Source organism: Astatotilapia calliptera, chromosome 6 (genome assembly GCF_964374335.1).
Source record: "Astatotilapia calliptera chromosome 6, fAstCal68.1, whole genome shotgun sequence".
Taxonomy (NCBI): Eukaryota; Metazoa; Chordata; class Actinopteri; order Cichliformes; family Cichlidae; genus Astatotilapia; species Astatotilapia calliptera.
Window position 1 is genome coordinate 16,644,410 of NC_137427.1, and position 25,643 is coordinate 16,670,052.

Consider the following 25,643-nt stretch of genomic DNA (forward strand, 5'->3'; position numbering starts at 1 on the left):
TCGTTTCTACTTTGAGGTCACTAAGCTCCAGTGAATCACATGTTTAATCTGCATTTTGTCAACCACTTTCTCTCCCCCTCACTCCCTTTATATCAGGACTTTAAGCCCAATCAGTTTGTTATCTGTCGGTAAGTGGAATGCAACAACTTTCTTTATACCTTCACTGATCACTGATGTAAATCTGTTTATTCATGTGGAATAGAGTTAGCCAGTGGATGATCAAAGTACAAGAATAAGGATTTATCTCTCAGGTTACAGCCTTGAGAACCTAAAGCCAAGAACTGGGGTAGCCTTTCAACATCAGACTCCAATCAGTTTGGAAAGTGTGCGCATTAAAAAATCTAACAGGTGAAACTACCTCTTGGTTCTGATTAGAGCTCAGATCTTGGTTTTAAGCATCTGCTTCATCAACATTATGGCAAAAAATAAAAACTAAAAATGCAAATTTTGGTCATTTCTCCACACTCGCTTCTCCTCTAATGTCTTTCCACTTCACCACAACACCTATAACATTCCCAGAATTTCATTTTCCTCGGCCAGACCAGTGCAGACCAGTGCAGTAAATCTGACACACTGAGATGTACTGCTCCCGGGCACCATTAGCTAACCCAACACCGTCAGTGGGCAGCTGAAGGAAGTGTGTGTTTGACAGTTTAGCATTAAGGTTTTGTCTTACCCAGCAGAATAGCATAGTGTGAAATTCTATCGTTTATTGTTTGGCCTTGTCCTGTCAATTAAAGCCTTGGTCATGTTTTTCCTTGCCTGACCACATCGATATATATTCAGTGGCTACTGACATCAGATAAACTGCACTGTGCATAAAATGGTCTTAAATAACCAGTGTGTGACAGACAGCAACTGTCTTAATCACTTGACGTATGACTCTGAGGCTAGAATTACTGGACCCAGTTGTGAGTTCAAGGCTATGTAAAATGAAGTACGCCCTCTTATTAATCAAAATACTGATGTACTGTTTTGTTTATGTTGTTGTTGTTGTTTGCACTGCAATATATGCAGTATATATGCAATATACTTTTATATACATTTACCATCTAAAAGGACGTTACCACAATACTCAAATGAATGAAATGTTTGCAGGTGTGCTGTAACACTACGCCTTTTATCTGACAGTCCTTTATTTGTAATTCTCCCAGTTTTGTCATCTTAGTTTAAAAAAACATAATTTTCTAATCTGCTCCTGTTTATGGTGTTCATTTGCTGTTAAAGCAGTTTGCTGTTAATGCAAACTAAGCACTTTACCCATCTGTTCCACATTAAATGCCTTACAGCAGTTCAGATGCATAATCCCTTCCCTTTCCCAGCGGACCTTTATTGGGCTACATACATAACAAGTGGTGAAGTTCATTAACAGGAACTGAACATCAATCAATTTAAAAATAAAAAAATAAAAATCAGTGTTTTTAATCACTGAAATAAGAACCAGTCATCTCTAAAACTTGCCAGCACCATATGCAATATATTTCATGTTGTAAGATTTTTGTCAATTATATTATTATATTTCCAGTCTTACGACCTTTGCAATCTTATTGCAGCAATGTAATAATGTGTCAGCTCATCCCTTAACAAATGATGTGCGCCTTTGACATACCAAATCAGTGTGGAAAGCCCTCACTCCCAGCTCATGCCAGTAATAGAAGTGCTTACAGTTTTGTTTTGGCTTCTCCCACTTTCTAGTGTTCTGCCTTTCCCTCCTTTCTTTTGTGTTTGTTTTCCGCCCTCAAAGCCCTGACTATCTCTTATTAGTCCATCTGCACTGAGATGATACCGAATGTTTGCGTTCATTTGTTGGGATGTCCTTGAGAGTAAGTGATGACACTGATGATAAAGAGACAGTGTGGCTAGGCACCTGGGCTGCATATAGGATAAATGACAGTGAACAGCTGCTTCTGTTTTTGTGTGTGTTTTGTTTTGGGTTTTTTTTATAGTGGTAGTCCTGAGATACATTGTCTGAGCTGCATTATCTTCCCACAGGAGATAGTGTGAGATACTGGAACACTGGGCAGTGATAGGTAGTGGAGGGACGTGGGGAGATGAGGCCTCTGGCTCCTGTTAATGAGTTTCCTCTGGGGTAGACTGGACCTCTCATTTCTTGCTCATAGTCTGGGAATGCTCTTTCACAGGGAACTATGCTCTTTCATCCATCTGTCAGTCCTGCAGAAATACAATTTCTATTGCTATATGATCCTGTACTTAGGATATTCTTTCTTCCTCTTTTTTCTTTGGCTAAACAAGAAAACAGAACGAGGTATGACAGACTTTATGAATAAGAATATAAGAGTTGACTGATGAGTGAATGAAAAATGCCCCCGAATGCCCTTTTCCACTCTCTTTATTCCTAGAAAAAAAAAAGCAGAGAAAGATTAAAATACACTTGTGCTCTTAAATTATGTACACTTGGCTGCACGGCCTCTAAATACAAACAACCTGAGAGCAAAGCACTCAAACCCTTTGCTCCAGTCACGTGCCTGAAGGCATATAATCACAAAGCAGCCAAGACCAGAAATACTAATCTGCAATCACTTAACAGGTCACTGGAAAACATTTTGGTTCAGCTCTCTGATTTTGGTCAGACTTGTGAATATATCCCCCAGGTTTCGCTTCTCACACTTGCAACTTCTCCAAAGTTAAACAAAAGTCTACAGCAAGTGTCAAGAAAAGTTAAGAGTGTGCACGGGTGTCTGCAGTCCTGACTGCAGAGGAGGTTAAAAAGAATGCCTCACTGATTAGACTCATGCATGTATCACAGCCTCTTTGCTTCCTGTGAAATGTGCAGACTGATTTTGGCACACCGACTCATTTTCTGGTCAGAGTTGAAAGTAGCCATAACCTTGGACTCCCTCTTAGGAATCATCAAAAACAAGACAGCAGGCGTAAGAAGGGCATAGTTCGGTTGCAGTGTGGGTTTGGACACCATTTACAGATTGCATATTCAAGTAATAGACTGTAAAGTTGGATATTGAACTTCAGGCAATAAGAAACAGAATTGTGAGAAAGAATATTGTTAAAGTGTTTATTAGTAGTTGTTAATGATCTTTTGTCAACGTTTCAACTTTTCTTAGTAAAACAGATGTTTTCCACACATAGCACAGGCGTTGCACAGCTACATTATATTCAGTGACTTCAGGTTTTATCTGCCTAATGGCTAAGACAACATTTATAAAACCAGTCTTCTACATAGTAATAGTGCCAAGGATGAAAGGTAACTGTACCTCAAGGTCCAGATGAGTGGTGTACAGGGAGGTGCGGGGAGTTAAAGGGATTTGTAAGACAAATCACCACGAACTCCAAGATGTGAGATCAGATTTATTTATTCCCGCGGTGCATGGGAATTTCCTTGGTGTGTCCAACTAACACAAAAAGGAGAACAAGACATCGGCTTTGGCCTGAATTTTTCTTAGACAGCAAATTGTATCAAATGTCCACCATGCTGCTAGGAGGCATCTCATGGCAGTAAATCAGATTAGGGATGCTGGCTGATGTGCAGCTTTGATGTGATTGTGTTGAGTTCCGCAGAGTTTTGAGAGCAGTGAAGCTGCAGCTCTGTGTCCTCCCTGTGTAGTTGCTTAAAAATAAACATGTATACATTCCCTCAACACATACTTACATGTCTTTACAAGCATTTTGAACAAAACTCCAAATAGTTGCATAAAGACATAGGCACACTTGGGAACACCGCAAGCCACAAACAGATCAAATAATCAGCACTGTGCTTTGGATTGTAAGAAACTAGAGATGCTCTTAAAGGGTGTGCGTGAGTGGACTAGTCTTACTAGTATATCATTATGATGCCAGCTCCTGGCCACTGGCTTGGCACAGCAACTCTGAGAGTCAAATTCAAGTTGACTCTCAGCCAGCACAGTCTTACCAGGGGGTGATTCCATCCTTCAGTGTCTTCTTGGACAGTGCTGTTATTTTCTCACATCACAACTAACCTTGGGGAACTATGTGCCTTTATCTGTGTGTTGACTTTGCTCAAAAACAGGGAGTCTTGGGACTTTTTTTTGCCCAGATGCTTGGCAGTCGATGTTTGACTGATTGCGTGCGCTATAACATGCCGTGAAACGCTTCGAGTGACTCTGTGTGAAAGCCTAGAATTTTATATTGTAGCGTACCACACACGTAGCAAGCAAGGTCATGACAAAGAAAGGCATGGACTGGCTTAAACATGTCAGTCCATACGGCAGCGAAAAACTTGCTGCTGGTGATTGAGAATGAAATTAGATACAGTACACGGCTTAATTACTAGCGCATGCTGTTTCTCTCGAGTGCCACCAAAACTGTTCCTACAGCTTCTCCACCCTCAAACCCCAGGCGCTTTACTACTTGGGTGCTGTTCATAATGCCTTTAGAAAAAACAGTTAACTTTTTATATTTCTCACTTAATTGGTTTGACCTTTTTGATGACTTTTTTATGACTTTGTTCCTGCTACTTGTAAATGTCACCATTTATAAGCGAAGGATGTACTTGATTTATTTAAGAAATTGTACCAGTAAATTAACGAGCTTTCAACCAGTTGTGTTCTGTTTTATGTGAAAAGTAACCAAGTATGTTTAGTACAAGTTAGAGATACTGCTTGCATGCATTTGTCAAGCAGAAGAGTGTTTTTCCTCTTTTTTACTTCATTAACAATTCCACACTTGTTACAATGACCTGTGATATGAATATAAATATAATTTAAACTATTTTGATGCCAGACAGCAGTAAAAGAGCAAACTGCTACTTGTGAATTGAAGCATTTCTACAGGAACAACAATAGCTTAGTTATGTTGTTCATACATTTCTGAAGATTGTTTTTGTACTTATGTACTACTATTTGCTTACTTTAATTACATATGTAGTGGGTAACACTTTTACCAATATAGACCAATACTTTTGTGTTATTTAACCTGTGTTTTAACTAGATTTTGTGTTGTTATTAATCAGCGCTTTAATTTTCTATAATATTTTATTGTGAATCCACCAACTTTTTGCTTTTTTTCTAGATCACTTGTAAAGCACTTTGTAACTGCTTGCGTGCACTTGAATGACTGTATGAATAAAACGCTGTCTTGGTCTCCTTCATGCAGCCCTGAAGAGGTCCTTTGAGGTAGAGGATGTTGACACTTCATCTCACTCTTCACCCGGCTCCCGCCGGACAACCAACTCACCTCACCGTAACGCCATGTCTCCCACCAGCATCTATTATCGTGACCTCGGTTCTGCCACCCCGGCCACTAACAACAACAACCTCAACTATACCCAGCCCCGCTCTATCATGGGTGGAGGAGGTTCCAAGACTCCGGAGCCTGTGTCCCGCCGTTCTGAACTCTCCATCGACATCTCTTCCTCCAGCAAGCAGGTCGATAATGTCACCAGCCCTGCTTCCGCACGCTTTGTGAGCAACAGCGCCCTGAAACGCCCAGAAGTCCTGGGGCACTCCAAGACGCCCGAGACAAGCCACAAGAGGGAGGTGACTTTTGCCAAGACGTCAACTGACTCCCCGGTCACACGCCGCAATGAGAGCAGCATGAACAACAACGGGACCAGCCGAGCCCCTGAGCAAAATCACACCCGCAAGTTTGAGCCCCCTAGTCCAGGGGATATCCGTAAACCTGATATCAGCATCACTAAACCACCTCCCGAGAACAATGGCCACCATCCAGCAGTGCACCACCCGCACCACCCCAACCCTCACCACAACACCATCGTCACCACTTTCCGCTGCTCCTCGCCTAACCATGGACGCAAATCCCCAAACCCTGACAGTAAGTCTGCTTTCACCATATATCAGTCCAACCCACGCTTATTCCACTCATATTTTTCCTTCTAGTCGTGCCCTGAAATTATGTCTGCTGAACTCTTTTTGAAAAAACACGTCTGAAACACAGTAACTTTATGGTATCTCCATGAGATTTGTTAGGTTATTTGTTAGCCTCTCATCTGCTACTTGTATCACGCACCCTTAAGGCTGTTGTTTCAGATGGATGCTGTTGGTTGTTGATTTGGAAAATTCTCTTTGACAAACTGCTCAGATTTGTTAACATGCTGTCTACTCATGCATTCTAACGTCTTTAGTAAAGTGGTGCTTTGGTGCATTGATATAGTTCACCAGCTTGTGTAATTGCTTTAGCATTGACTTACCATATTGATGTGGGAATATCATCAGTGGAAAAGAGATTAAAAGGATTATAAAAGACTGTCTTAAAGTCAAATGAAACCAATTACATTTTCTCATGTGATGAGAAACAGCAACTTTAAACTCCTGGCTGCGAGTTTACATTTGAAAATCCCCCAGTGAGAAATGTTGTCACATTTTCCAGATTGCATTTTATTTGATCTCTGGTGTTATTGGACTTCCATTTGGACTTTATTTTTTCCTGCTCCCTTCTGTACTCACACTGCACACTGCTCCATTCTGCACAAAGTGACCCAAGTATCAGATCTCTAACCAAGGAAAAAGCAGCAGTAAGAGCAGCTGGTTTGATTAATCTGATGTCTGCGTATCTGTCAGTAATACAAGGAAACTTATCTTTAGAGGCCTGTTTCTGGGTAGAAACAGTAGACTGGGCTGTCTGTGTTTGTGGTTATCCATGTCTCTCCTGAACAGCGCATTAGAGCCGGGGCAGTTTTGTGATACGATGAAAGCCTGACCTTTATAGTAATTATGGCAGCTAAATAGTATTTGTCTTAAGTACAAGGTAAGAAAGATGAAGTAAGACCATGAAATGATTTTATCCCACAGGACTGTGTTGTATTTCGAGCCGCTCGAAGCTCAAATGACTGATCGTGATACAGAATATAATTTTTGGTTATGTTTATGTTCAGGTAAATGTGGTATTTGACAAACTTCTTTATGTATTGGGTCTCTCTATGGTAGAGCATCACTTCCTGTTCATGTTACAACTCGCAGTTGTGTTTTTTGCGAAGCCAATTTAATTAAAAACCTATAGATAGTGTCTCAAAACATTTATTCTGTTCATCTAGACATAGTGTTTTCTGAAAACTCTACATCCAGCTACATGCCTTGTGCTATGCTATGTGCCTTGCACCAACTCAGTGTAGAGCAGCTACCTGAACGCTGCTCCCACAGAGCTCGATTGTCTTTTTAATATTTTTACTTCTTCAATGAGTACAATTCTAGACACAGTAGTTCCTCTGAAAAAGAAAGCCTTAAGTCATACTTCCCTGGTATAACTCTCAAATGCACACCTTAAAGCAGGTAACTCGAAAACTGGAGAGGAAATGGTGCCTCGCTAATTTAAAAGATCATAATTTGGCCCGGAAAGCCCTCTGTAAAGCTAGAACATCTTCACTGATTGAATGAAATACAAACAACCCTAGCTTTCTCTTCAGCACTGTAGCTGGGCTGGCAAAGGTCAGCTGGCAGTAGTTAAACCGTTACTAAAAAAGTCATCATTTGAACTGTCTTAGGTAATTATAGGCCAATCTCCAACATTCCTTTTATCTCAAAAATTCTTAAAAGAGTAGATATAAAGAAGGTAAATGATCATCTGCGGAGGAATGGTTTTAATTGAATAGTTTCCTTCAGGTTTCAGAGCATACATTTTATTGATATACACATTTGACACCCAACTTTATCTTTCCATAAAGTAAGATAACACACACCAATTAGTAAAACTGGAGGAACGTCTTAAAGACATGAAGACCTGGATGACCTCTAACTTTCTGCTTCTAAATTCAGATAAAACTGAGGTTTTTGAACTCATCCTTAAAAATCTTAAAATGCAGTTTCCAACCAGATTCTTAGTCTGGATGGCATTACACTGGACTCCAGTAACACTGTGAGGAACCTTGGAGTCATTTTTAACCAGGATGTGTCCTTCAATACACATATTAAACAAATATGTAAGACTGTTTTCTTCCATTTGCGCAATATCTCTAAAATTAGGAACATCCTGTCTCAGAGTGACACTGCAAAACTAGTTCATGCATTTATTACTTCTAGGCTGGACTACAGTAATTCGTTACTATCACGATCTCCTAAAAACTTCCTGAAAAGCCTCAAGTTAATCCAAACTGCTGCAGCAAGAGTCCTGACAGGGACTAGAAAGAGAGAACATATTTCTCCTGTTTTGGCTTCCCTTCATTGGCTTCCTGTTAAATCCAGAATTGAATTCAAAATCCTGCTCCTCACATACAAGGTCTTAAATAATCAGGCCCCATCTTATCTTAATGACCTTGTAGTACCATATCACCCTATTAGAGCACTTCGCTCTCAGACTGCAGGCTTACTTGTTGTTCCTAAAGTATTTAAGAAGCAGAATAGTAGGCAGAGCCTTCAGCTTTCAGGCCCCTCTTCTTTTGGACCAACTTCTAGTTTGGATTTGGGAGACAGACACTATCTCTACTTTTAAGATTAGGCTTAGAACAGTTTCTTCCTGTTAAAAGGGAGTTTTTCCTTCCCACTGTCACCAAAGTTCTTGCTCATAGGAGGTCATAAGATTCTTGGGGTTTTCTCTTTTTTTCTTTGTATTATTGTAGGTTCATTTCCTTACTATATAAAGTGTTTTGAGGCAACTGTTGTTATGATTTGACTGAATTGAATTGAATTAAATACCTTTGAGCTCTTTCAGCATAAGTGGCAGAAGTAAACATAAAGAATAAACCTTGTCTTCTGTACTTATGAGTAACTGATGATACTAAATTGGGCATGAGTGTGAAGGTCTGCTTCTCTGTATTAACACTGGGAGAGCCCAGCAACCTGTTCAGTGATGGATACAAATATGGATAAGGAATGTATGAATTGGTAGCTTTGTGTAGTTTTTGGTATAAAACTTAAACGTGACATTTTCTTTTTATTTCCTTGGAGTGTCGATTATTTGGATCTGCAAATTAATTTGCAAATGGCTTTTAAAGATCATCATTAGGATTAATTAGCAAAATGACTATAAATCTCTTTCACAGATTCAGGTGATGATTAAGTATTTTAATCACTGGGAGTAACCACTGTCATGTCACACTGTTTTCACAGTGTCATTTATTAAATTGTTATTATAGAAAAATTGGATTATGGCCACAGACTCTACAGCCATCTGCTTTATTTGTTAAGTTTTTGGCTGCACCTTTAGCCGCGAATGCCAATTAAATGGCCATTAGCTTGCATCATTCCAAAGCTAGTATAAAAATGCAAAACTCTGCTGTACTGGATATAAGCTGGATATATCAGCTTTTATCAACAATGCCAAGTATTTTGCAATTATCACTTGATGAAACATAATGTGTGTGTTTTCCTGCTGATTTTAGACATTTAATTTTATATTTACCTGGTTTGAAATATTACACTAGTTTTACCATGAAAACTGCACTTTATCATCTGGCAGATTTTTTGTTGTTCAAAAGTGTCCCAGTGTGCCCATGTGCCTGTGCTGTAAGTATGTCACGTTGTACTTATAGTCTTTTTTTATTGCATATTACTATAAATCTCTTGACGGTGTGCTGAGAGTTTTAAACGGTTCTCTTCGAGATTATGTGAGCTGTAGCCACTTATTTGTCCACAGGGAGAGGCCCAAATAGGGGTCTAAATGAGGGGTGACCTGAATGGGCCCGCCCTCTTCGGCAGAAACGCAAAAGAGAACTGTGGCAAAAACACATCTGCAAAGTTATGCTTATAAATGCACTACTGTCACAGATTTGAAATTTCTGAAGTGTATCTGCCTCATAGATAACAGGGAAAGTTATTTGCAACACTTCAACTAATGATTATGATTTGATTATTTTTTCCATATTACTTTTTTAAAGTGTTTTGCCCTGATTTCCGGCCTATTCAGTTTTTCCAGAAAAATGACATTACACATCATATGAGTGCATATGCACACACGCACATGTGCGCACACACACACACACACACACATAGTGTACGCTGTGCTTGCTTCCTTCCGTGTTCTCTCAGTGTGATTGTTTCCCCTGCAGCTGACCTCACAGCAGAGCGCTTCCTCTCACAGGGGTCATGTGATCTAAGTTAGTCAGCTTCCTCGACAATATCCCTCCGTACTTTGATGTGAGCATTAAGGGGAATGAAATACGCCAGGATGTTTAGGTAAAAGGTCAGCATGAAAAGAAATGTGCACGCACATCCACTGCTGTGTGACTTACAATCACTGGTAGATCAATGAATAGCACATACGTCATCTGAAGAGGGTTAAGTCAACAGAGGCCGCACAATTCTGTCAAATTTTATTATACTGCACCAAATCATAGCAACAGATGTCATCTCAGGCAACTGTACATACTAAGTTCATTATGGTGTTTTAGCTAGGGACGTGGACGGCTGTTCTACTCCCAACAGATGCACAAAGACTCAAATGCACATTTGGACTTGACATTAACACTTGTTGGAGTTTTCTTATATTTATCTGTAAGCCACTGTCTTCAGTTTATTCACCCTTTTAGTCTATTAGGTTCCATAAAAAGTTTAGTGTTAAAAAACTGTTTCATTACAGAATTCTAGTCAAAATTTTGCTGATAATAACCAAGGGGTTGAGCTGAACAGGGAGAGACGTGTTTAAATCTCAAACAAATTCAGAATTTTCTATCTTGTATAATGTGGTGAAATATTAAAAGACCTCAATATTGTCTCGGTTCAGCTGTGATAGATGGCAGCTTAAGTACTTGAAGCAGAAAGAAGCAGCTTTTTTAAGTAACAGCTTTAAACTGATCCAGCACATCTAAGAAATGTAACAACAAAGCTTCACTTCAGGCCAGAGGCATTCTGATGGGTATCTGGTCCACTCGTTATCTTGACAGTTAGGCCTGCTATTCACCAGTTCATTGCAGAAGGAGCCGTAATATCTCTGGACAGAAATGCTTGAACCACCTGTAGTCAGAATTTTTTTAGCACTTTTTTTCTGACACATTTTTCAACTTTAATACAATTTCTTCTTGCCGGAAAAGCCTTTATTTTAAGATCAAGCATGGACTTTTATAGTAACTCATTAGAGTGGCTGACCATAAATAGTGTCTTTATCTGTGGGATGATGGGACTGGTATAGGTTATCATTGGGAAAGGGTAACATCCAGTAACCTCATTTGCTCACTTCTTTAGTATTTTGTTGTGATAAGGGTAGAGAGGAAATTCAGAACATCAGAAAGTGTAAACTGTAACACACTAAAAATACAATTGCAAAGGAAACCAAGGCTATGGCTTTGAGAGTAAATGTGTATTTAATGGGTGTTACTGAGGAGTCGCTTCATGTAGTGCCATTGTGTCCTGTCTTCCTGTTGTGATGGTACGGAACAAAAGTGATATCCTCATTTCAGCTGGACAGAATATGTCTGCCTATTGCCTTAATTGATTCCTATTATTATTGACATTTCTGTTCATAATTAAAATGTGGTCACTGTGAAAGAAAGACCAAGTGAGGCCATTTGTCTTTAGTTTGGACTGACCTTCTAAAAGTGAGGAGGAGGCGTCCACAGAGGGTGGAGGGCGATTTGTCTCTGCTTGTCCAAAGGTCAAAAAAGGCCACACACGCACACACACATGCACACACAAACAAGCATGCTTTCTTAATCTCTCTTTTTGTGTGTATGCGTGTTTTTGTTGTCTCTCATCGACACACACACATGCAAACACGCAGCCTCCGGCAGAGGCACATGTGGGGTCAATCCTCTCCCAGTGTAATTACTCTGGACTGATCCCAGACCATTACTCAGTGTGACCCTTCGGCTAATTGCCAAGGAAAAAAATGAGAGCGGGGGCAGGCTTTACCTATGCGCTTGTGAGGAGGAGCTGTTCCTTAATGGGAATAAAATCCTACTTTAGTTTGTTGTTCTTTCATTAACGCGAGAATCATTTTGTTTGAATTGTTTGAAAATCCTCTCTTCTGTTGGATTATAATAATATTTTTTTAGATAGAAGTACATTTTTGCCAAATAATTCAAGATCCTTGATCATGATGATGAGAAATTTGTGGCTTAAAATGACGCTCTTGCGCTGAAGGGGAGACTCTTCGTGTCTGCGTCTTTGGCTGTGCTGCAAATTAATGAGCACTTTTGCTCATGTGAAGTCAGCGAGCCTCGAGTTTACATCTATTTTTTCAGTTCAAAAAACGCCCTGCAGTGACAGCAGTGACAAGCGTCAGTTCCTATTATCTTGTGCATGACTTTCACTGTCACTGTGCTTCCCCAACAAGCCAGCAGGAGGCAGTGTGTGATTAGTAAATCTTGAGTAACCCTATGTAAATAAATTATCTTTGAATCTGACAAAAACGAAATTCATGATATTTGGCAATCGTGTAAAGGAGGAAGAAGTCATTATGTCCATTAATGGAGAATTGATTGAAAGAGTTACTGAATTTTGCTTTTTGGGTGTCATAGTAGATGAAAATTTGATGTGGAAATCACATATCGAGTATATTAGAAAGAAGATGGTTAAAAACATTTATATTTTGGGAAATGTAAGAGATTTATTAGACTACAAAACAATGCGCATTTTATATTTTTCATTGTTTTTCTCATACTTTAGTTACTGTGTCGAAGTTTGGGGGAATACATATGAGAATACTATAAAACCTCTAAACTTATTACAGAAGAAAGTGATATGAATGATTCATAATATTAAATAAAGGGAACATACAAATAAATTATCTATAAAATCGAAATTGTTAATTAATATAATTAATTATGTTTAATGCTAAAAGTAATATTTTGCCTTTTAAGTTACAAAGAGTGTTTTTAATGTGTTCGGGGGGAGAAGACAGCAGAAGGAAATTTTCTTTTAAGCATCAGCTAGCTAGGACTACACAAAGATTAATAAGTCCAACGGTTAGGGGTATACGACTGTGGAACTCTCTTCATTATAATTTAAAGAATTGTATAAATTTACATTGTTTTAAAAAGTGTGACATGCTTAAAACGATAACTCAATATGAAGAATGTGAATGAAATTGGAGTTCATTGAAAAAGGATCCATTGTTTTTTGTTTTATTTATTTTATTTTCTTATCTTTTCTCCTTGTTACTATGTGGAGTGGTATATTCTGATTGTAAATTTGTTGTTTGGTTTGAGTCAGGACCGGAGATAAATGTTAATGTTAGTTTGTTCCTTTATTTGTGGTGCCCACTTGCAATATAAGTTGGATTGTAGATAGGGGGCAGGGTTTAATAAGAATATTTTCTTCTTCCTGCTCCTTTTCACACATTGTTGCAGTGCTTTACTGACAGAAAGTGTGGTTGGTTTGTCTGAAAGAACTAACTGTGGAAACTGTTGTACCAAGTGTGAAATAAATAAATAAATAAATAAATAAATAAATGAAATGAAATGAAAAATGAAATGAAATGAAATGAGTCTGGGTGGCAGGTAAAATAAAGCTGTGTTTCATGCTTTTTCAGACAGTTTAATTTTCAAATGAAAAATGTTATCATACAACTGCGCTTTCTCTCATGGCTGGAGCTTAATGAAGAAAAAAGCTCCAGGGTCAGAAATTTGAACCATGCTGGTGCAGAAAAGAGATGTCAGGCTTTTCCATTCATATGTTATGAATGTTTTTAATACACCAATATATCAGTGGGATAGACATTTTTTCAATAAACTGCTTTGCAGTTCTTTGAAGTGTGCAGACACTAAAAAGACTTGACATGAAATGTTTTCCTTATTTACAATGAACATCTTACACTGGAAGGTGGAGCTGAATAATGGGAAAGGGACAGCCCTTCTGCCTCAGATAAATAGTCCCACATACACACGCACACACACAGACCACAGACACACACAGTTCCCCTCTCACCCAGAAAAGGCTTTCGGAAGTTAAAGTTTACACTGAGCATCTGGGGGAAGTCAAGGGTTAAAGAAGTTTCCCACCACTGCAGAAAGACCTCTGTCCTGTTAAGTCATTATGCCAAATCCCCAAACTGCTGTAAACACCCCCTTCTCCATTCAGTTACCCCTGCATGCTGTGAACCCAAACATGTTCACATAGTTCTCCTTCACTTATATTTTAAAGCATATGTATACCCAAGCATTTACTACTTCGAATATACTAAACTCATCTGACTAGGAAATTAACTTTTGGCAAAACGTAAACAGCTCAGCTTTAGACTTTCACACACGCACACACATCACAAAGAAGCAGCGACCTTGCCGTAAGAGAAAAAGACAGATAGTAGGATATGGGCCATCAGAGCCTAATGAAGGAAGGCAAGATAGCATTTAGTCTGTTGACATTATCTTCATTTATCTGGCCTTCCAGCGTATGATTCTTCCTTGTTATTTATCTAGATATGGGGCTAGTGATTCATTTGTCTTGGAAAAGCTGATGAGAAAATCATACCTCTTATCTTGGTCATGAAATTAAAGAGGAGGTTAAAATGGAATATGGCATGCTATTATCAGCCATTGTTTTGTTTTTTCAGTAAAACTTTGATAAATTTAAAGAACTGATCTTCAGATATGTTCAGGTGGTGAAACTGAGCATTAAATCCACTATTATCATATCAAAAACATTTACAAACAAACCTAAAACGTGACCAGAATGACGATGAATTGCATAATTATGATAGTAAGCAGCATTACACGTATATAACTCCAATTCTAAAGTTGACAAAAACAGTTTTTTCCCACTTTTAAATCTGGTGAGCTCGTTTGGTTAACGCCTCTTGCTCACTCAAGCGTGTTTCATGGATCTGTGTGAGTCGGGGTAAAATACATTTCAGATATTGATTGTTTAGAGTCGTTTCAGTGCAGGAGAAAAGTTCATGTGTTTGTCTCCACATTTTCTACTAATGATGTTTTATCCACTTGTTGGCTGATAGGGGGCTGTTTTGTGCATGGACAGACAGATGGCCTTTTGCATCACAGACTTACCATCTGCTGAAACGAGTAAAGCGGAGGGACTGGTGTGTTAGTATGTCTGAAGTGAATGTGCGTGGAAAAGAACCCAAAAATAAAGATGAGATTGTGCAGTCTCGTCCCTCATTGTGCACCAACAACAGGTGATTATCTTAAACCACTTAAAGACAGCGCAGTTATAAAAAATGTGATCTTGCTGATGCTGAACTGTGCAGACTCTGCACATGTGAAATTTAAAAGTATAAAATTTCAGTGTCAGTAAATGACATTTCATAACAGAGAATGAAGTTTAGAAAAAAAACTGAAGTGCTACATAACTTTTTATATTAATAATCTTCATCGCCTCTTTTGCGCTCTTACCTTCACCCTGCTGATTAATGTGTTAGATTAGCTTTGTAAGCCTGATTCAGACATGCTGCGCTGCTGACTGATTGGTTTCTCAGTTCAGAAAGGGCAAGCATCATTACTGATGCTCAAGTCTTTACTTTCCAATAATCAGCAAAGACTCTAAAAGCAGTGATCTGGATCTTTTGCTATAAATGGGATTTACAATGATAGTTTAGGGATTTAGATAATATGCCTGCAGCTTTGTGGTTTTTAGTGCAATTACCTTGTTTGAAGAACCCCGTCATCTGTTGAGAAAAGAAATGTACCAATTGAGCTTGAAGGAACTTTGGGTGAACTTTCACGTCCAGCCTCGATGGTGTGAAGGATTTGCTAATGGTACACAGCCAACTGTAGTCATCAGCATCACTCAGCGGCAGAGCGGGCAGATGAGGGTGGAAAACACAACTGCACAGAGAAATGACAAGTTTCCTCAGATTCATTCGTCTCTCATGCACCATCAAACTGAGGTTCAATGTTCAGTGGAAGCCTTATGTGGTATTTTTGTCCTGTCGACAAACGAATGCTGACACCAGTTACAGAAGAAGGATATTTATAATGTCAGAAGCTGAACTTCATTTTCCATCTCTATCTGCTTCCATGTCTGTGCACATCCCAGGTTTCTGTTTAGATTTAATTAGCATCATAACATAGTTAGATGTTTCACGAAGACATGCCGTGACCGCACAAACAGTTTAATCACAGAGCTCCTTCCGTCCTGTTTTCATTTTTAGAATTGAGTCATCCCCAATCCTGGCCCCCGCAGACCTAGCAGGGGGCTAGGGATTCCCCAGAAGGCCAGTTCTCTGTAGTTTTTCTGCTTGGTGGTCAGCAGGGAAGACTAGAGGACATTGTGAGAGATCACACACTGGCTTGTATGGACTAGAAGTTTAACTCCTGGTCTTTCACTTGTGAAAGTAAGAAAGAGGTGCAGAAGGAAAGGCGCTTTGAGGAGATATGACTTCTACTTGCAGCGAGATGTACAACAACCACAAGACAGAACCCCTGTGTGAGTATCTGTTCAGGCATTGTCTTTTTTGTATCTGTGGGAGAGCTTGGCTGTTTTGGACTATCTCCTTACAGAGGCAGAATAACTGTCTGGTTTCCATTAAGGACAATCATGGAAAAGGATGAACAATGAATCCTCCTCAGATGGGGATGCAGGGAAATTGGTGCAGGAAAAGAGGTTTTTTTTTCAACATTTTTTCAATTCACAATTTTGCAAAGATCAGTGTTTTAATGTCTTATGAGACACCATTCTGCACTTCCTCCTTTCATTCCTATGAATTGGAAAAACATGTTGTTCTTACCAGAATGGTGATGTGGTTACATTTGAAAGAAAACATCGTTATAGAAGAATGAGTGGGATTTTTTTTTTTTTAAATATGGTAATTGAAAGTGGAAGAGGCTTCTACTTCTCTTTGTCTTTTTAACTCATCTCTGTATTAAGCAGTCCAGCTGGGAATGCTTTAGTGGCTTTTTAAGAGAAACAGTAAACCACAAGCAGACACATCTCTTTAAACAACTGCTCGGACCACAAAATCACTTTATCTTCAATGGTTTCATCATTGTTAAAAACAAAAAGAAAGAAAGAACGAAGCACATTCTTTTCTAGTTTGGTACAGTGAAAAGCTAATAAAATACAAGCATGAGCATACGTCATAGTAGCCTTGAGATAAATTGTCCAAGCTGCAGGCTGAAGAAAAAAACCTGGAGCAGTGAAATATTTTACTGTCAACATGTGAAGTAGCTGGAGATATATTTGCAGACTAATCCAGCAGAACTGTTAATATATGTTTGGCGATTTTAACCAGAAGTTGAGTCTTGCGAGAACACTTTTGGGTGTCCTCGCTCATCACACATGCTGTCTCCATTTGCACCACAGGAGAGCAGAGCAACCACAGCAAAAAAAACACAACAGGAAGTCTCCAGCAGACCCAGCTATCTTCCCCATAGATATCTAGGCCAAGACAGATGTTCTTCTTCTTTCCCCTTCTCTGTCTTGTTCCTTACTTTCCCAACCACCCCCACCCGCTACTTTTCCTGCTGCTATCTCTCTTCTCTGCCTCCTCTTTCCCTCCCGGCCTTCCTTCCCTTTGCTTTCTGCTCTCTCCTCAGCTCCCCAACCTCTCCTGGGGAGGATGTGTCACTGAGTCCGCTGAGTCATGGAAGCGACTCTTTTAATCAGCTCAGTATGTGCTCTGCCCTGATTGGGTAGCCTTCAGAAATCAGCTTTGGCCTTAAGGCAAAGCTCGTATTCCCCTCAGCCATCCCTACATATTAGCATTCGGTTACCACAGGTTTTAATGGCTTGATGTATTTGAGCTGAAATTAAAGTGAAAGAGGAAACTCTTTATTTATTTAGATTTACAGTGAAGCAGCGATACGTGGATCAGGCCACAGATAGCACTGTGTGGCTGAAGTAGAGGTGATTGTTGGGTTATTTTGGCCGTCTGAATCACTTATTTGTTGTGCAGATATGAGTCATAGCATTTTAGCATGGGATGCATACTACACTCTAAATATACATTGATAAGTAAGGAAATGTATCTATAATACACAAACACACATATTGCACCCCCGCCTGCTTTTTCTGAAATCCGTCTTTTAGGCTCTTTGCAGCACTAATAAAATGTCTCCTCTCCTTTGATGTTTGTTTCCTCCAAGAGGAAATGGGAACTTCAGACACTGGTGTGTCGCAAGGTCCATACTGACAACATTGTTTATTGTCTGGTGACAACTGAAGGGAAAATATCTTCTTTGATAAAACAGAAATTTGTCAGAAAGCGTGTCACCCGAAAAGGCATGTGGGACAGTGAAAACATTTATCTTTTTGGTTTTTTTTTCCTTATGTAGCAAAAGTTCATTAGATTTATATTCATAATTGAATCTGATGACAGCTGTGATACAAGCCCAGGACATAGCCTAAACTGAACCTTGGAACTGCTGCATATAGCTTAAAGTTGTTAGATGCTTTAGTCATATAGATCACAGGAGAATTAACCATAAATGATGTCTCACAAAGTTATGCTGGTGTTCTAGATACAGACATCAGATAACATGGTTGATCCGGTCCTGTGGTAAAGCTAATCTTTTATCATGGTCCGAGTGAAGGAAGTGAATGTAAACTTTCTGAGCAGTTGCTCAGTATTAAATCGATTTGCTGTTTCTATGTTTGAGATTTCTTAATAGGTGTATCTTAAAAACTCGTAGCTTGTATATGCAAACTGATAACAGCAGTGAATATGTTTGGGTACCTGATACCCACAACACACCATATTGCACGTTTGCTTTGGTTTCATATTCACAACAAAACCGCTGCCAAGAGTCAGATTCAGCTCCATTTTTGACAGGAAGGAAGTATTTCTGCTGAATGTTATGAAAACCTCTGTCAGACCTTCAGCCTGCATGCTGATGGAAAAAAAAAGCAGAGCCAAGTCAACAAAGGAACAAATTAATCACGCTCTTCTTCCAGTAAGTTAAGATTAAATCCACTTTGTAGCAGAAATCTTTCTTTGTCTTTATTCATAAAAATCTGTTCTCAGAAAACAGCTCCTCGCACGCTGACTGCACTATTAGTATTTCTCAGTCGGAGGGATGGATTTGATCAATGTGAACCTCTATGTTGTTGGAGAGGAGGGACACAGGAAGCAGGAGCACAAGGCCTACACATTTCCAAGGAACATTTGGGATTTGGAAATACTTTCTGCTGTTTCGCAGCCAATGCTTACTTCAGTGCAGCTTCACACAAGTACAGTCTAGTTCTTACACGACTATTTCATACACTGAGCGGTGCTGGGTTACCACAGCAAAATAAAAACAGCATGTGTAACAGGGGGAACATCCAGGACATACGTTTTCTGTTGGAAAACAAGTAGTTTGGCATCACTGGAAATAACCGTATTGGGTTTTTGGTTGCAGGTTAAAACGGCAAAGACTTCTCTTACGTCTACCAATTAAGAGTGTACCTAAAGCCCACTGAGGCAAAGCTAAAGCCCAGCTGGCTAAGCATAACAACTGAAAGGAGAAGAAAACAACTAAAGTTAATCATTCCTTGAGTCTTTATATCAACCGCCTTGGACCACAGGAAGCCACTATACCTGGTCAACACATAACCCTCCAAAACAACACTCATTAATTGTTTGGTAAGCTTTACTGGGGGTGGGGGCGTTCTTACAAACTATGAGCTTATTTCCTTGTTGCCAGTTTTTAGAGGGAAATCGAAGCTGAAAAGGGAACGGTGCATAAAACAAGTAGATCCTTTTACAGCATTTTTCGCAAAATATTCCTTTATGTAGTTTTATTTTTATAAACTCTGAAATGTTCTGAATTAGTCATGGTTTTGGTCATGAGTCAGCTACAGCTGGAGGGAGAGGATGCATGTTGGTGTGTGTGTGTGCTGCCTATTATTTCAGAAAGAGGCGCAATGAGGACTGAAGGAAAGACCAAATGCTGTTAGTGTGCACACACAGATAATCTGTTACACTTCTTGCTGTGAAGCAAAGCAGTTGGGGGTGGTAGAGAGCATATGGGCACACATAAGGACAGGGAAGTAGGTATTGCCTGTTGTATTGTGCAAACACACACTCTTCTTTTGTAATTTCCTTTTCCCATAAAGACATAAAACTTTATCTATAATAAATGTGGTTTAGGATAGCTCGCTATATCCACAATATTCCTCATTCACTTTCTTTGAATGAGGGGTGTGACTGCCGAATGCCTTCTTAGCCACTTGGGATGGCAGTCACATGACCACGTGTGGGCGTGGCCGGGAGGAGAAGCGGCAGCCTGGCCTCTACAGCTGAATCTGTGATTGAGAGGAAGAAAGAGAGGAGAGGAAAGGGTTGGGTGAGTTGTGGATTTTTATGTTTACCGTGTACTTTTCTGTTTCGCAGTAACAGTGGGGAATGGTTTTAGAAAAAGTATAAAAGGGGGCAGGCTGTAAGAGGGAGGGAAAGGGAAACAAAAGGGCGGTGTGTCGGTGTGTGGGGAGGGGGTAAATGTGTCCTCTGGGGCTGTTTGGTGTCAGAGTTAGTTTGCTAGGTGCTTCATGTGTGCTCAGAAAGTAAAGTTTTGAAGCTGGGAGTAGATTAGATGGGGGTTTTTTTTGCAGGAGATCTGTACAGCTAGCCAAATTTAGTGTAAATACCTTAATTTTTCTCCCTTTCCCACTCTTCTTCTTCTTTCCTATTGTTCAACTATCGGGAAGAGTTTGGGGGGTCAGCATTGCTACTCTCCCCCCTCCTTACTTTCCCCCTCCTCCCACCCTCTCCCTTTCTTTCTTGCTTTCCCTCCCCATTGTGTCCTCAACTCTGAAGCGTGGATGGGTAGTCAGCCTCGCATAAAGAGGCAGAGTGATTGACCAATCAGGGTAGCCCGTATTCCTCTTTAAGTTGCATGCCTCCAGGGTTCTCTGTAGTAAGGATCCCTTCTTTTAGCCTCAGCTCTCCTCACATCACAGTTTCAAGGCTCTGTTTGATCCAGTGCAGTGGATTAGCCAAGGACCGATGGACCTAAGCTGTTGTGATGTGATTTAATTTTGTCAATCCCTTGTGTCTTCTCTCCAGAGAGTTTGTTGCCAAGTTCAGCTAAAGGTGAAGAGTCAAACAGGTCATGTTGTGAGTTTGAGATTTGCCTTGAGACTTTCTCAGGGAAGGACTTATCTCTTCCTCTAACTCCTGTCAGTTGCTTCAAGCAGGAAGAAAATTGTGCAAGGATGTGATTAGTCACTTTAGCTGTGATCTCATACTTTTGGTGTCTCCGATGATCTTCTCTTACCCATTTTTTTAGTACAGTAGCTGAACAGTTGCTTTGTTGGATACGATGCCCTTGAATCCCACTCATCTCATAGCTAATGTAGCAGATGGATCTTTCCGCTCCATTTGCTCTCTTGTTGTGTTATTGGAAATGTTCTCGTTAACCGACACGAACCAGCTGCATTTCATCTTAATGTCTGATAAGTAAAGAGATGCATTCATCCTTGCGTATTGCGTCTGCATGAATAAATGCATGCATTTTGTGTTGCTACCCTGAAGTCACTGTAGCGCCACAATACCACCAGAACATTATTGAATTAGGAAATTAATTTAAATGTGTTTTTCCCCACAGCAGTCGTGCTGCTGTCACTGTTACAGCTTATCACACAATACATTTGATATTACTTACTCCTAATGCCTCACGTCTGATTTACATGAAGCATTATTACAAAATCCTTTGGTTAAAGTCAGTCATCCATTGTTTACATGCTACTAATCAGATTACTGTAGCTGGATAATAATAAGTAATTCAATCACAACAGATAAACGCTTCATTAGGATTGTTTGGGGCTAGCAGCCCAAAATAAATGAAGGGGGTTACTTCCCCTTCTGTAATTAAGTCTTGCATTATCGTGAGCTTTGGCAGATGGATCATTTTCAGAGACTTATTGTTGTTTTGCGAGCGCATAAAGACTTCAAACCTGATCCTTTAAAGGTATAAATCCACCCCTGTGGACACATAACCCACTGCTGGTGTCATTTTTGACATTCAACACACTTTTGGTGTTCTTGACCAAAGAATTTTCCCCGAAGGAAGAAGAGCTGAGTGGAGAGGAGTAGTGTGAACTTGTTTTACTATTAAGAAACAGGCTGACAATATGTTTTCACACATTAGCGTGCACACCTTTTACCCACATGTTAAAAGCTTGCTTGTCTTTCTTGTTCGCCATTGTGAAGTTTTTATTCATTCTTGTCTTTGTCAGGTGGTGGTAGGAAATAAAAATGCACGAGTCATAAATGTCACATTTTGTTTAAAAAATGGCTTGTTTATCTGCCCACAGCTGACATTTTCTGTCTGTACGTATGTCAGTGCCTGGAGGAAGACAGACATGTCACGTCCTGTCAGAGGTGACAGTTTGAGGACCTGCCGACACTGGGTGGGTGGAGGGGGTTAGAGTGGATTATTATTTGCGGTGGTCTGCTCTACAGAACTGCACCAGTCTATAATATTATGCTCTGCTGTGGCATCTTGATTCTAAACTGGTAATAGAAAATGATACAATTTGGTCTATGGCTTGCACACAGATACCTCATGGTTCTTTAAATTAGAATCAGTTTTTAGCTTTGGCTCACTCTGAAGTCTTGACTTGTAGCTTGTCTATATAATTGCATTGAAAAGGGTCCGTTAATAGACCCGATTAGCTGGATGTTTTTCTGAACAGATAAAGGGTACAACAAAACTGTGTGCAGAAGAAGTGCAGAAGCCATTTGTGCACAGCGAGTTGCTTCTCATTTCCCCCAATTAAGTGCTGCCCATTGATATATGCAAACAAGCCAGCCCCTTTCCCACTTGATGCTTAGTGGTTGCTTGATTTATTCCTTTATGGTCTTTGTTTGTCCTTTGCCCTATCCTACTTCCCTTATTGCAGCTGTGGATGGTTCTGTGGTGAGACCCTCCTAGTTCCCCTTCCATGTTTCTCAGAAACGCCCGGGCTTCTGAGTTACAGCTGTGGTCTCTCAGTCTGCTGAGTGCTGCCCAGAACAGCGGGCTCTCACAGTGGTACACAGCACCACAGTGTCTGCCCTGCTGCGCTGGGCTTTGTATTCTCCTATTGTTTTTCAGCTTGTCACTGATATTGTTTCATTTGGCTCATGTTTCTTTTCCTTTTTTCTTTTCTTGACTCGTCCTTCACCTAAAGGGTCCTCCATTTACAGCTTTCTCTGGTCATCCACTCTCACTCTTTCAATCTTTGTGAGGTATTTTGTTAAAGGTCCTTAACAGACGTTTACGAGTGACAAGCATATCAACACCATCTGCTTTTGCTCCACACCAGGACAGCGGCTGCGTTCTCAGTGGGCTGTCATGTTACAAGACTGAAAGATGAAGTGGGCCAGTAGCCTTTTCCAGACCTTTTCTTGAGTTCTTATTTCAGTTTGTGTCAGCTCTTTCCTTGACTGACCTCACAAAATCACGCCATTTTACGGAGAAAGGAGAACCTTTAAAAGTGGATCTGTTAGGGGTTTCCCCCCCCCAATTTTTTTCTACTCCTGGATCATTATTATGCCACTGAGACATTATACAGCAGCCGCTCAGACTTGCTTTTGAAACCTTCAGTTAATTAGAAGAAAGTGTAACAAAGTGTAGGCAAAAGAGCTAAAACAGCTTGTTTCAGTGTGAACTGAGGGGCTGCAAAAAGGCCCAGCAGATAAATAAAGATTATTTTGAAATAAGAATCATGCAAAGCTAGTCTACTAGAATGCAAAGGATAATAGGTCCCTTTTTAATCATTGTGTTCCTGTGGTTTGAACTTACAGATTGGGGGGGATTATGTTTGAGGGATTTCCTCTGTCAGGGATACACATGAGAGCCCAGTGAGAGGCTCCACTACCCTTCCAACTTTGAGCTGTCAGCCTCGCTCTGTCACTGCCTTCTGTAAACATGTCATCATGTTATCTCCATCAAACAGAACACAGGGAAGGATTAAGCTAGGGGCCTGTGCTGCTGTCAGCTTCACCAGGCAAAACCTGTCATAGGCTTTCATGAGGATTTAAGAAGGACTTGTGGATTGAGCGTTTACAATATGGATAAGATGATACAAACACCACTTGGAAATAGACCTTGACGGAAAAAGGAAATGTGAGCTAGTGCTGTGGAGAAGAATTCGTAGCATTCTCACACGATACGCAGTCGTGTTATTTAGACTAGTCGACTTTATAGCTTTTGTGTGTTTAAACTTCAGACCTGTGTTTGGCGTATGTGATCATTATGACTGGAGTCCTTCACAAGAATTCGTTCATGCTTGTGTGATTTAGGTGATTCAGTTTTATCTCATTTCTTTGAAGACAATGTTGTACGCCCTTGTAGCAGGAGTTGATGCTAATATAGGCATATATTTGAAGTGTAAGTGCAATATTGTATGCTCTATTTGTTTTGTTTTTTTAATTGCGTTATTTTGTCTGTGTCACAGTTTCTATAGGATACTTTTGTCTGATATTGCAACTATTGATGAAAATGGTTAAAAAAAACAGCAGCTTTGAGTAGAACTGAGTTTTAATGCAATTTTGCCTGAAGATGAAAATCTTTTTAAATTCTTTAACTGATATTTGGCATAGAAACATTCCATTAAATTATTAGAGGATGCTAAATTGTGCGTATATTAACCCCACACTTCTATTACTGTGTACTCTTGTGGCTTCCTTCTTCTCTCTGGTCTATCTATTGAACTCTAGACAGCAGCTGGCATAAAATTTAACGATCTCTTCCTCTCGAGAGCGAGACGCCACCTCTGGAAATGTAATTTCTGGTTTAAGAAGAGAGGAAGGGATGAGGACAGCAACAGAAAAATACAAACACACACACATGGGAAAGGAAAGGATCAGGGGATTTGACTCATGGGAACCATGACTTTTAAAAACATAACAGAGCATTCAGAAAGCAGATGATGTTAAAAAGCTGTGTGAGTGCGACAACAAACCTGATCTTCCTTTTACCCAGGGTTCACTTCCCCTCAGGAGGGACTGGAGAGGTTTTGAACACAGGAAGAAAAAGGAGAATCTCAAACTGTAATGCACATTTACCGTCATTATTAAGATTAATTGAATGAAAGTGGACTTATCAGTGATTTAAGTATAAGAGCTAATCAAGATTTCCCAGAGAATTTTTCTTTTTCGTCAACAGACATTAAACGCTTCACTTAGAGTAAAGAATCTGACTCTTTAACAAGTAACTTTCAGGGAGGTAATCAAGATCTGAAAATGTAAAGTTCAGTAGATTTTTAAAAACTCAAGTGAGTCCAAGACATAAACCAAGTCTTGTGTTTGTATTTTATTATAACAGAGATGCTGCTTATTAACATTGCTGCATGTAAACAAAAATTCAACCAATGCAATATATGTAGGAATTCTAGCCACGAGTAATTTGCAGACCATGTCCTTGGTTATTTTGGCATTCTGATGAGCCTCAGTGCAACAAAGTTAAATACTCTCTCGCTTCAGAGGATACTAGCAAAAAGTTTTTCATAATTCTGTCTTTCCTTTCTATGAGGCTAGAAACTTTTGTAGCTTTGTAGCTTCATGCACTTTAAACCATTTATCTGATGAACTGTTTGAATCCAGAAAAAAAGAAAGTTATGTCCAGCTGTAAAATCCTCAGATACTGGGTTAAGCAGCATATTGCTTTTGCCGGGGCCCAGGTTTGAGTGCATCTTGACCATTTGCTGCTCTCTCCCCAACCCCCACTCTTTGTTTTCCTGTCTACTCTACTGTCATCTCAAAAATAAAGGCTAAAAAGCCTCACAGTAAGTCTTTAGGGGGGTGCTGTAAAATCCTCAAAATGCACAAATTTCAAAGTGTCAGTCATCGACCACAGCGTTTAAACAGTTTGGCTCATTTGCGCTAATTACATGCTGTACACGCACTGATTCATTTTACTCATTTCTTCTATCTCTCCTTCACCTCCTGCTTCCTTTTCCCTCTGC

At 39.8% G+C, this 25,643-nt stretch overlaps 1 protein-coding gene across 3 annotated transcripts in view; it reads left to right on the plus strand.

Annotated features, from left to right (window-relative positions):
- septin9b (septin 9b) overlaps positions 1-25,643 on the plus strand; it is a 77,700-nt gene that overhangs the window by 23,393 nt on the left and 28,664 nt on the right. For all 3 annotated transcript variants that reach the window (XM_026170576.2, XM_026170577.2, XM_026170575.2), the window contains exon 2: positions 5,089-5,766. In XM_026170576.2, the coding sequence (XP_026026361.2) occupies positions 5,089-5,766 (678 nt within the window). The remainder of the gene's footprint in view (positions 1-5,088; positions 5,767-25,643) is intronic.